The sequence below is a fragment of the Montipora foliosa genome, chromosome 11 (assembly GCF_036669935.1).
Source record: "Montipora foliosa isolate CH-2021 chromosome 11, ASM3666993v2, whole genome shotgun sequence".
Lineage (NCBI taxonomy): Eukaryota > Metazoa > Cnidaria > Anthozoa > Scleractinia > Acroporidae > Montipora > Montipora foliosa.
The window spans coordinates 599,418-611,917 of NC_090879.1; the positions used below are offsets into that span (position 1 = coordinate 599,418).

Consider the following 12,500-nt stretch of genomic DNA (forward strand, 5'->3'; position numbering starts at 1 on the left):
GAGCTGGTGCCAAGTGAATCTGATGCAAAGATGACTACGTGCAAATGTGATCACCTGACCATATTTGCGTCCCTCATGGATCCATTTGACTCCACTGTAAGTTAACTAAAGATAGGAAATGCCCTACTCAGTGTCAAATTAACAATTCAGAAATACACATTTATTTGCCGGGATTCCGTATTGGAAAAACCGTTCCCGAGGTCTTAAGGTTCCTTCGTTTGTAAACTTTCGCAACAATTTCAATTTCCTGCAATTAGCGCGTCAAAATGGCGGACCGTGGTCCGTATCGTAAAGAGTTGGACCGGTTACGAGCATACTATTGACCAATTAAATTCGAAGATTTAGGATTCCAGCTCGCTGAGATGTTCAGAAAAAAATAATTCAGCGTTATTTCAAGTCTTCATCAAGGCTTATGTTCAAACTAATTATCGGTCAGGTGATCGCAAATCACGTGACCATTCCAGCACACTGTGCACGAGTGGGCGTGACTCCTTTGAGGGACGGGAAACGGCTCTACTAGTTTCAACTTCTTAAATGAAGGCACGCTGTTGCTACGTGACATGAGTGTACAGTTCATGTCAACATATTTCCAACGTCAAGTGAAGCTATGATCCTCGCAGTTATGAACGCAATTTTAGCAATTGCTTATAAAAGCTTTGAAAATTCAGGACTTTAAGAGGGTTTGAACCCTGTGACCTCACGATGCCGGTGCGACGCTCTAACCAACTGACCTATGAAGCAAATGACGCTGGGAGCTGGTCATTTATGGGTTCTGGTGTTCCCGTGATGAATGAATCAAGGAATGAAATGATATATGATATGAATCGTATATTGAACTGCGGATATGAAATCAAGTGAAACTATGAACCCGGCTCGCATCCCTCACGAAAGAATATTAAATGTGCTGTCTGTGGAAACCCAGTGGCGTATAACGTAAATGAGGAAGTTGTTGTTTGTTGTGATCACTGTAAACTGTATACAGTAATGACCATTAATTTTGTACTTTTGCAGAAGCATAATTATTTCCATGTACGCTATTCTGCTTTCTGGGGTTAGCAACGGCAGCTCCGTTTTTAGGCTTGGCTCAATCTATACATTCCAGTGGATAGCGTTATCCACCTTTTGAAGAACCAAGGCCTGAAATCCAACGCCAGCTCCACAATTCGTAAACGTCCTACTCCAGATTGGTCAAGTTATGTAAGACGGGTGTCTTAATTCTTGAAGATAAGAATTTAAACTATTTTTTTTTTTGTCTATTTTGAGATCGGAGAACCTGACAAAAAAGCCCTTGAAATGATTTCAATTATTGGTTGCACCATCTCGCTGATTGCTGTACTTGTAACTATTGCTGTTTCGCTGGTGTTCTGGCGTGCAGTCAAAAGTCCGAGAGCTAAAGTTCTTCTCAATCTGTGCGTTGCAGTCGCATTGTCGTGCATATTTGTTATCGTTGAAGGATTGGCGAGGGGCAACAAGGTAGGTTTCAGTATTCAGACGGTTTTTCTTTTGTTTTTCAGTTTGGGGCACTCGATCGAATTACCGCAAGTCGTCCGATGCCACAAAAAAAAAAAAAAAAAAAAGGGGGGGGGGGGGGGGAGGGGTGTTTCCTCCTTTTATATTTTCGCTTAGATGTAATGAATGTAATGACGGTTTTGATCCCCTGTCCTCTGTGAGACTTTTGTTTTTGTTTAATCCCGTTATATTTTTCCATGCAAATCTTTAGTTGTCTAAGAGAGTCCTCGAATTTGGCAGCAAATTGCAGTCGATTGTTTTACAATGTTTTTAATATTGCCGGCAATATCGTTTGCTTTCAAAAGAGAACATTTTTTGATAGTCATCCTACTTTTCCATTTTATCTAGAAATCTTTTCTGCCAACGAAATTCAGTTTTTGGATTTTTGCAAATAACGGGGTGTTTCTTTGATAAATTGTGAGGAAGATAGATTGCTTGATTCTTTACCCGGGATGCCATCGTGTACGCTGTGACGTCTTACGAAAACAAATGATTGGCCATCATGATTGACTGATTGACCGATTGTTCGATAAATTGATTGATTGACAGGTTGGCTGCACTGTAGTTGCCGCTTTTCTTCACTACTTCCTGCTCTCTTTGTTTTCATGGATGCTGTGCGAGGGTGTGCTACTTTACATTTTATTGGTTAAAGTATTTAGAGGAATCGTCGAGGAGAAAGTCAAGTATTTCTACATTTTTGGCTGGGGTAGGCTTTTTCTCTCTCTCTATAGCAATAAAATATTTTTTTACAATCATACTTTCGTATTTAATTTCTTTGTTTAGAGGCTCATGTTCACTCAATAGGGATTGCGCGTCGCCTTGAAATTCACACATACGGAAAATCCGAAAATCACCAGCGATTACCCAATCAAAACGTTGGAACTATTTCAAAACAACGACACAAGCGCGCAATGTCTTTTGGGTGAACATGGGCCTTGAACGCGTATATGAAGCCAAGCATTTCGAAAGTTCGGCAGTTTAGAGACATGACTAAAAGATGTGAACCTTGAACTTAAAACATTTTGTTCTTGCCGTGCTTATGTCACAAAAGACAAACTGCCAGGTTTTTTTAACAGTCTTTTAACGTATTATTATAGCAATAAATTTTAACTTCCGGTGCAAGCATTATCTACTGCAATAACATTACAGTACTTTCATTAAGTACAACATTAAATAAAAATCAGTTACAGTTCTTACAACTTGCATTACCATACTACACTATAATTACACCAAAAATCCAAACTTCAGAAGAACATGTGAGGCAAATGTAACTTACATACTGATCTGTAAGTTGCTTTTATTTTTTCCACTGCCCAATTTGCTGTTAAGAACAGCTAGGAAGGTTTCGAAATAGTGACTGCATTTTAAATAGTTTTGATTTTCAAGATCACACGAGCGTAGCTTCCATATGCACTTGCTCGCCGGTCCGTGTTAATCAGAAAAATGTGGTAGTTTTTTACTAAGTACTGTCAGTACTTCGAAGCTGTTCCTTACTCAGTAGCAGGAAAAAGTTTAAATCATGGAATCCGTTGATTTTTTGCGAACAATAAACTTTCAATTGCCCCTTCTGTGATTCTAAATCACTACAACTCTTTTTTTAAAACAGGTTTTCCAGCCATCATCGTCGCCATCTCATTGGCCGCTACTCAAGCTGTGGGGTACGGTAACGCGCACGCGTGCTGGCTTGATGTTTCCAGCGGGCTGATATGGGGTTTTATTGCACCTGCAATAACCGTCATTTTGGTCAGTAAAAATTCCTTACGATATGAATCTAAGAATACATATGGAACCCTCACAGCTAGCCTCCTCTTTCTTATAAACGGGGTTCTCACAAGGGACGCGAGGGACGAGTACAAGAACGCGCATGCGCTAGTGAGGAAGCCGGCGACACTCATAAGAATGTTAAAAGTTGTTTTTCTTATGCTTATCATATGCTTATTCTTATGATGGTGTTGTTTTAAGTGAAGACATGAGCGTAAAACTGTGACCCACTCGATTAGATGAGTGTTGGGACGACAGGGAATGGTCGCAAAATACGTTTTGCGCATGCGTATGATCCTGTGCCTATGTCGCTGGTGTCCCCAAAATAGCACGAAGCTTCTTATGCTTATCCTCGGATCGCCAATGAGGACTAGGCTTAAATGGTTTCGTTCATCCAGTCTTTTGTTTATTCATTTATTCAGTCTGTCAATCAGTAAATCATTGATTCTTTCATGATTTCATTTCGTTCGTTCGTTCGTTCGTTCAGTTCAGTTCATCAGTCATTCTTTCATAAATTCATTTTACTCGTTGAGTCAGTTATTCATGTTTTCATAAGTTTATTCAGGAATTCGTTGATTCGTTGATCGAGGAATTTGCTTATTGATTAATTGATTCATCTGATCATAATGTATTCACGCCTCCTCAAATGTTGTAGAAACTAGATGTAGCTCAAAGTTCAAAGACTTTGCCATTCCATCTAAGATGTAAAGCCCAGACAGTTAATAGATTGTGAACTGTCTCTTTCACAGGTAAATATCGTGGTATTCATCTTAGTTATTCGTCAAATGATGGGCACGAGACACGTTCACAACAAGACACAAATAGAGAAAGTCAAAGCTGGTGTCAAGGCCTCCGCGGTCATTCTTCCTTTGCTTGGAATCACGTGGCTCTTCGGACTCCTTGCCTTCAATTCATCTACTATCGCTTTCAAGTACATTTTTGCCATCGCCAATTCTCTACAGGGGCTTATGATTTTTATTTTCCATTGTTTGCTAAACAAACAGGTAAGAAACCAAACTCCGCTGCTTATTTATTGTAAATATTGGTCGAATATTGTTTCCTGTTTTGTCTGCAGCAATCTGTGCTTTGGGAGTTAAAATGATAATGTGCTGGCATACGCATCGTTTAGTGCTTAAACTCGGCAGATTGTCACGATTGACTATTTTTCGTGGCCTCGCGGAGCGTATATGTATATATATTTTTTTTACCAAAATGTTCCCGCATACTGGAGAAAGTGAGTCTGTGTCTGTCTCGCAGTGCGTTTCTCTTAGCTTTTTTCTCGCGTATGCAGCGGACTTTACCTCTTCTGGTGTCCGAAGCTGTAAATAGAGAGTTAAACTATTGGAACAGATGCAGACCTCTTTCTTCTTCAGGAGCCCTAATTCGCTAGGAGCTTCCTGGTTTTCTTTTAAACGTATTGCTACTAATATCATGATATCATGATTCTCCTTGTTGACTGGCAAATTTAAAGCGCGGAAGAAATTGAATACAAAATAAGCGCGATCATAATTGATGTTCCAGAATGCATATTTTTATAAACTCTCGAGCCTCTTATAGCAATGTTTCTCGTGACGTCGTCCACTGTTGTTAATATGCCAACCAGAACCTAATTGGTTGTTGAAACAATAGGGCTGTTTATACGAGAGAAAATAAGCCGCGGCTTACTCTGGCCGCAGCGTACATAATACTCGGAAGGAACTATTTATACGAATGTAAACTCCCAGGCCAGGATAAGCCGCGGCTTGAGAAAGCCGTGAACGTAGTTTTTTGTACCATTTTTATACGGGGTGTTAGCGTCTTATGTAAGCCACGGCTTATTTTCTCTCGTATAAACGGCCCTACTGACTTCTTTTGTTCCGTGGTTGGCAAATTTGAATACCAAAAAAAAAAAATTGTCACGTCAATGTTTGTAAACAAGAAATATCGCTATATGTCGGAGACACTTAGAAGGACTAGTTTCAGTTCATTGTTCTTGGTTTTATATTCTTCTGTAGATGGATATTTGCCTTTGCTCAAAACTTTTTGCTGCTGCTTTTTGCTTTTCTGACTATTAATAAATGAATTTATTTAATAATTCTGTTCTTTCCTTATTTATTTGTTTACTTATTGATTTTATGACTTGACAGATAAAGGATGCAATAAAACGGATGCGCGAGAAAAGAAGTCCTGCTGCTGTGTTGTCAAATCCAAAAACCAAAGCCTCTCCAAAATCTCAAGCTAAATTCGCAGTTAAACAACTTGAAAAAGGTGCGTTACTATTGTAAAAGGCTATGCACCTTATTCCAAAATGGCTGCCATTTTAGTATTCTTTTGTTTGATTGCAAATTGGCCCTTTTGGCCTCGTTCGAGTTTAAATATTCTTTTAAATTTTACGTTTGAAAGCGAGGTCAAGAGGGCCAATTTGCAAGGAAACAAAAGAATACTAAAATGGCGGCAATTTTGGAATAAGGTGTATGATGTCTCATTTGCTGTCTTCCACTTGGAGTGGGCAGGTCTTTTGTTTTTGTCTTGGGGTTTCCACTGCTCCCATTTGTTAAAAAAAGAAACATGGGTGTTTAATAGTAATACATGAGGCAGCAGATAACCTTAGTAACCAAGAAACTGCTAATTTATTCAATAACCTTCCCCTTTCCTTGAGAAACCGCATGGACCCAATTTTATTTTTTAAGGAGACAAAGAAATTGCTACAAGATAAAGCCAGGTCCAAATTATGATTTTTTAGTGTTTTTAACATAGCCTTTTCTAAGTTTGCTTTAATTGTAATTAACTTTAGTTAGATATTAACGGATGAAGAGCCACCGCGTAAAAAGGCTCTTAATAAAATCATATTCATCATTAGCATTATTTATTATTATTATTATTATTATTATTATTATTATTATTATTATTATTATTATTATTAATTCCCTAATAGGTCAATCCAGGAAGTGAAGATAATATTGTAAGCCACGCGTGGTGTCTTTGTAATAATAATAATAATAATAATAATAATAATAATAATAATAATAATAATTCGAATCAACAAGTTTTTTGAAACGGATTTCACTATAAAAGTTAACGTTAAAAAACAACGACGTTTCGACCGTTCGACGGTCATTTTCAAGTTGAACAGTAAAAGTTTTGAATGCGCTAAAATATATGTAACCGATTACAAAAATGCTAATAAGATACTGACCGAAACTCTAAAATATTTACATAGAAACAATACACACACACAAAAGAACAAAAAATTGCCGCATGAAGAAACGCTAAGTAAATAACTCCGCGCGTATCGAGTCACTCTGTCTGTTCAGATTTGGTTTAAGTTTGCGATAAAAAACATTTCAAAAATCAAGCAGGCAAGTTTACTCGGACATTTCTTTAAAATCTCAAAGTTGTTTCCAATGGAATCCGGATCCCCTCCGCCATATTTCGCATTGTTGTGTAATTCCCGCCACTAGGTCACATAGCGTAACCCATTGTTCACGCCGTCGTTTAGTTCGGGTTATTGTTTCGCTTTGCATGCACGCTTAGTTACCTCATTGTCACAGTTCGCGCATAATTAGCTTGGTGCCTTTGTTACCACTTTTGCCTGCTTAGTTTGGGTTGTATTTGCATCTTGCCTTCGGTTAATAAACGTGTTCTCTCGCTCGGAGTTTCGGCTCAACTCACTGGCGTGGTGGCAGCGCAACTTTTTCAAAGAACCCACGGAAAGAACATCAAAGCTGTTCTTCGATTTTAGCCGCCTCTCTGAGCAATCAAGCCAGAATTCGTGAACCGTAGTGATGACTGAGGACAACCTACTCACCAGATCCAGCGGAATCACTCATTATGGCGAGATCCCGGACGCTGACGAAGAACTATCTCCATCCCTCGAAAGTTTTATTGTTCTCACTTGGCTACGCCTACTCCATCCCAACCTTCCACGACTTGTGAAACAACGTTATGGAACCGAATGACGTAGTAGGACGTTGGCCTCTGTGAAACCTGAAATCTCTCAAGCTCTCGAGTCGTTACTTGACGAGCTCCACACCAGTGATGAATCAAAGGTTCTACGCTCTGCGCCCCCGACTGATCATCGCTCATTTGTTCCCACACGACGCAGGCTACTGCCTAAACCTCGAGCTGTCAAGTCTTGTCCTCTTTGCCAGCAGGCCGGCCGCCCAGATTTTCGGTCACATTTTCTCAGCGGTTGCAAGTTTCTGCCCGAGCCTGATCGTCTCTTCATGTCCAAGATTCGCCAAGTGGCCGGCATTGAATTAGAGGAGAGCAGTTATGATTACCAGCACTATCCTGATCTGACTAGCCCTCCGGGTTTTGAAGAATTCACAGATATGCAGCATTGTCCCTCCAGAGTCCTACCTACTATGACACCCCCTGCCACTCGTCGCGTAAACGTCTCCCAGTCTCCATTCCTTCACGCTTTTTATGGTCATCACCCTTTACGCCTTACAATAGACACCGGCGCAGAAACTAATATGATGAGAGCTTCTTTAGCCAAGCATATTGGTGCTAAGATAACTAAAAGCTCCCAGACTGCTTTGCAGGCCGACGGTCGCACCCCGTTAACTGTTGTTGGTGAGACCCGCCTTCCGCTGATTCGTCAAGGCAGACCTCTTACTTTGGAAGCTCTCGTTGTCGAGAATCTTGATGTTGACATACTTGCTGGAACACCCTTCATGGCTTCCAATGACATTGCAGTCCGCCCCGCTAAGCGTGAGATCATCATCGCTGGGTGTGACGTGGCGTCTTATGGTTGTTCCCAAAGTCCTCAGACCCACTACGCTGTCAGAGCTTGCCACCTCCTTCGCGCCCCGAATACTAACACAACCGTCTGGCCGGGTGAGTTCCTGGAAATTGACACCTCCTCAGTGCTACTTAAAGATGCTACACTTGCCATTGAGCCCCGTATGGATTCGGTCTCTTCTAGTCACCTCAAACCTGCTCACACCTGGCCTCATCCCGACATTGTCCAGTCCATTGGTGGTAAACTGAGACTTCTCAACAATACCGAGGAGCCCCTACTAATCCGCAAGAACGACCATTTATGCCAAGCACGTCTAACTGTTCTGGAGTCCTCCATAGAGCCCTCCTCAACCCAAGCTGCAGAGCCGTGCCCCAAGTCTACTACTCCTCCCTCTTCTTCCGTCGAGTCCGTACATGTAGACCCTGACGGTTTGTTGTCCCCTGCTGAGAAAGCCGCGTTCATTTCGCTACTGAAGGAATTCCAATTGGTTTTCGATCCCCGTATTCCTGGTTACAATGGAGCTGCCGGGCCGATTGAAGGGGTTGTGAATATGGGCCCTGTCGAGCCTCCCCAGCGAAAAGGGCGTGTCCCACAGTACTCTCGCGATCAACTCGACCTGCTTCAAACCAAATTTGACGAACTTGAGGCTCAAGGCATTTTTAGTCGACCAGAAGATTTAAACGTTGTGGTGGAATACTTGAATCCATCCTTCTTGGTGAAGAAGAGGAATGGCGGTTTTCGCTTAGTCACAGCCTTTACTGACGTGGGCCGCTATCGCAAGCCCCAGCCCTCACTAATGCCGGACGTGGACTCCACTCTTCTCAAGATTGCTTGCTGGAAGTACATTGTAGTCTCTGATTTGTCTCAGGCGTTCTACCAAATCCCACTTGCAAAGAACTCCATGAAGTATTGTGGCGTGGTTACACCCTTTAAAGGCGTTCGTGTCTACACGCGTTGCGCAATGGGAATCCCCGGTTCCGAAACGGCCCTCGAGGAGCTAATGTGCCGCGTCCTGGGTGATCTCCTTCAGGAAGGGTGTGTCGCTAAGATTGCCGACGACTTGTATTGTGGTGGTAACTCCCATCAAGAGCTCCTTTTAAACTGGCGAAAAGTCCTCTCGGCTCTCGATCGCTGCAACCTTCGCCTCTCACCTGCGAAAACCATAATCTGCCCAGCTTCTACCACCATTCTCGGTTGGATATGGTCCCAGGGCTCGATCCGCGCTTCTCCCCATCGTGTAGCTGCTCTTGCTTCTTGTGAGCCACCCAAGAATGTACGCGGTCTCCGTGCTTTTGTTGGCTCATACAAAATGCTTGGTCGGGTCCTTAGTGGAGCTGCTAAACTCCTCGCTCCTCTCGAGTCGCTTACGGCTGGTCGTCAATCTCAAGACACCATCTCTTGGTCTGATGAGCTCCTAGTATGTTTTCGCTCCTGTCAAGAAGCACTCACGTCTAACAGATCCATCACCCTCCCCAAGCCTGATGATCAACTTTGGATCGCAACCGATGGTTCCGTCAAGATGAATGGCCTCGGCGCCACTCTTTATGTGCTTCGTGACCAGAAGCTCCACCTTGCCGGATACTTCAGTGCCAAATTTAAAAAGCATCAAGCCTCCTGGTTACCATGTGAAATAGAGGCATTGTCTATTGCCGCTGCCGTCAAGCATTTTGCCCCTTATATAATTCAATCAAAGTCTAAGACTTATGTACTGACTGACAGCAAGCCGTGTGTCCAGGCCTTTGACAAGCTCTGCCGTGGACAGTTCTCCTCCAGTCCCCGAGTGACTTCGTTTTTGTCATCTGTTAGCCGTTACCAAATCACACTGCTCCATTTGGCTGGTTCTGCCAACCTGCCTTCTGACTTTGCTAGTCGTAACGCACCAGCTTGCGACGACCCTCGCTGCCAAGTTTGTTCATTTGTATTCGAAGCTGAAGACCTAGCTGTGCGTCCCATTTCTGTTCATGATGTGCTATCGGGGAAGACGTCCCTTCCTTTCACAAGCCGTTCCGCCTGGCTCCAATCGCAACTAGAGTGCCCGGATTTGAGACGTGTCCACTCTCATCTTAAGCAGGGCACTCGCCCGTCAAAGAAGCTGACAAACATTAAAGATGTCAAGCGTTACCTGAACCTGGTCTCCATTTCCCGTGACGGCCTACTCGTCGTAAAACGCGATGAACCTTTCGCTGCGCCCCGCGAATGTATTGTCATTCCACGCTCTGTTGTTGATGGCTTCCTTGCTGCCTTACACGTGAAGCTGGACCACCCCTCCCGTCACCAGATGAAACTGGTTTCACAGCGTTATTTCTTCGCTTTAGATTTGGACAAAGCCCTGGATCGGTGCTCGCAGTGTTGCCACCTATGCTCTTCCCTGAAGAAAGTTCCATCCAGCCTCATTGAACAATCAACCTCTGATCCCCCCGACGGCTTTGGTATTTCCTTCGCTGCAGACATCATAAAGCGCTACCGTCAGCTAGTACTTGTCGTCCGCGAGACGTCCACGTCCTTCACTGCAGCCTGCTTGTTGGATAACGAACGTCGTGAATCCATTCGCTCTGGTCTCCTCCGTTTGTGCCTTGAGCTGCGACCTCTGTCTGGCCCCCCTTCCGTCATAAGGGTAGATCCCGCTCCTGGCTTTGCTTCTTTAGGTGACGATGAAATCCTTAAGCAGTATGGCTTTGCCGTGGAAGTCGGCCGAGTCAAAAACCCGAACAAGAATCCTGTGGCAGAGAAATGCGTCGCAGAACTTGGTGATGAGCTTCTACGTGTTTGTCCTGAGGGTGGTACAATCAGTCCTCTTTCCTTAGCTGTGGCGACAGCCAATCTCAACACCCGTATCCGCAACAGAGGATTGTCTGCCCGCGAGATGTGGCTTCAACGCGATCAATTCACTAACGCACAGATCCCTTTTTCCGACCTCCAAGTTGTTCGACAACAGCAGTCGTTGCGGCTCCGTAACCACCCCACAAGTGAGAGATCCAAAGCCCCAGGCTGTTGCCCTCGCCCGGCCACGCCCGTTCAAGTAGGCGATTTGGTGTACATTACTTCTGATGGCTCCAAGACCAGTGCCCGCAATCGGTATCTTGTGGTCTCCGTGGATGGCCTATGGTGCAACGTACGCAAGTTCACCGGTTCACAGCTGCGTTCTACCTCCTATCGCGTCAAGCTGTCCGAATGTTATCGTGTTCCTGACCTAACAGAGACCACGTCTAACCTCTCTCGTCATTACAGCTCCGCTTCCTGCCCTGAAGATACCGACGAAGAGCCTCTCACCTCTGAGCACGTTGACGAGGAACCCACTCCCCTCCTTACACCTCAGAGCACTCCGAGTCCGGCTCCTGCTGTAGTTCCTAGCGAGCTCGCTACCCCACCAGATCCTCAGCCTGACATTCATCATGTGCCCGAGTCTTCCCCTCCCCCGAGTGGAAGCATGACTGTTGACATTGATGCCCATATCCCGGAGCCTACCTCCTCACCTGGCCCACGCCGGTCAAGCCGTTCAACTCGTCGTCCGGCTTACCTCAAGGACTACATTACATATTAAGGACAATGTTAGCTATTTGTAACTGCTTGTGTACTATCAATTCCCAGCCTAGTTTTATTTCGTATTTATTACTCATCTACCTTAGCGAGGAGAAGAAAGAAGAAGTCACGCCATATTTCGCATTGTTGTGTAATTCCCGCCACTAGGTCACAAAGCGTAACCCATTGTTCACGCCGTCGTTTAGTTCGGGTTATTGTTTCGCTTTGCATGCACGCTTAGTTACCTCATTGTCACAGTTCGCGCATAATTAGCTTGGTGCCTTTGTTACCACTTTTGCCTGCTTAGTTTGGGTTGTATTTGCATCTTGCCTTCGGTTAATAAACGTGTTCTCTCGCTCGGAGTTTCGGCTCAACTCACTGGCGCTCCATGCTCGTCCTTTACGTGGTAGCCGATTGTTGATCGCTTATGTTCCTCCACATGTTGATGTAGGTGTCGACTCGTGAAGCTGACATAGTCTGTATCACACAGACCACACTTGTAATAATAAACAACGTTTTGTTGGTTTACAATTGGAGGTTTGTGTTCCTTCGGCTTGAAATTTCCTTTGATCTTTCTGCTTACATAAACAGGCTGGACGACGGCATTAATCTTTCGACTAAGATCGCTGAGTTGGTGTCTTACCACATTTGCCGATTTCTGGTCTTTGAACGGTAGCACAATTCTGATGGGGGCATCTTGTTCATCGGGTACTTTCTGTTTAGAACACATAGTCTCAGTAACTCTCATTTCAATAAAATTTCTGATGGTGTTCTCTATGAGGGTTTCAGGATAATGCAGGCGAGCAAAAACCATTTTGAGACGTTCGCATTCTTGATGGAAAAACTGGCAATTCGATGAGAGTTTGAAAGCACGGTTTAACATTGTCTTCAGTAGAGAATGTTTATACTTGACGTCAACATGGCTTTGATAATGCAATAAAAGCCCAGTATCGGTTGGTTTCACGTAGACCTTCGTCTCTAGTCG

General features: G+C 43.8%; 2 protein-coding genes across 2 annotated transcripts in view; one reads left to right on the forward strand and one right to left on the reverse strand.

The window, feature by feature from the left end:
• Positions 1–12,500, forward strand: part of LOC137977806 (adhesion G protein-coupled receptor L4-like) — a 211,498-nt gene that overhangs the window by 194,274 nt on the left and 4,724 nt on the right. The window contains exons 18-23 of the mRNA XM_068825143.1: positions 1–96; positions 1,264–1,473; positions 2,059–2,215; positions 3,116–3,252; positions 4,020–4,274; positions 5,397–5,517. The exon at positions 1–96 is cut by the window's left edge and continues 87 nt beyond it. Coding sequence (XP_068681244.1) covers positions 1–96; positions 1,264–1,473; positions 2,059–2,215; positions 3,116–3,252; positions 4,020–4,274; positions 5,397–5,517 — 976 coding nt within the window. The remainder of the gene's footprint in view (positions 97–1,263; positions 1,474–2,058; positions 2,216–3,115; positions 3,253–4,019; positions 4,275–5,396; positions 5,518–12,500) is intronic.
• The window catches only part of LOC137977813 (uncharacterized), a 6,004-nt gene continuing 63 nt past the window's right edge, over positions 6,560–12,500 (reverse strand). Inside the window, exons 1-2 of the mRNA XM_068825156.1 lie at positions 11,891–12,500; positions 6,560–6,669 (exon numbers count right to left, since the gene is read on the reverse strand). The exon at positions 11,891–12,500 is cut by the window's right edge and continues 63 nt beyond it. Of these exons, the coding sequence (XP_068681257.1) occupies positions 6,560–6,669; positions 11,891–12,500 (720 nt within the window). The remainder of the gene's footprint in view (positions 6,670–11,890) is intronic.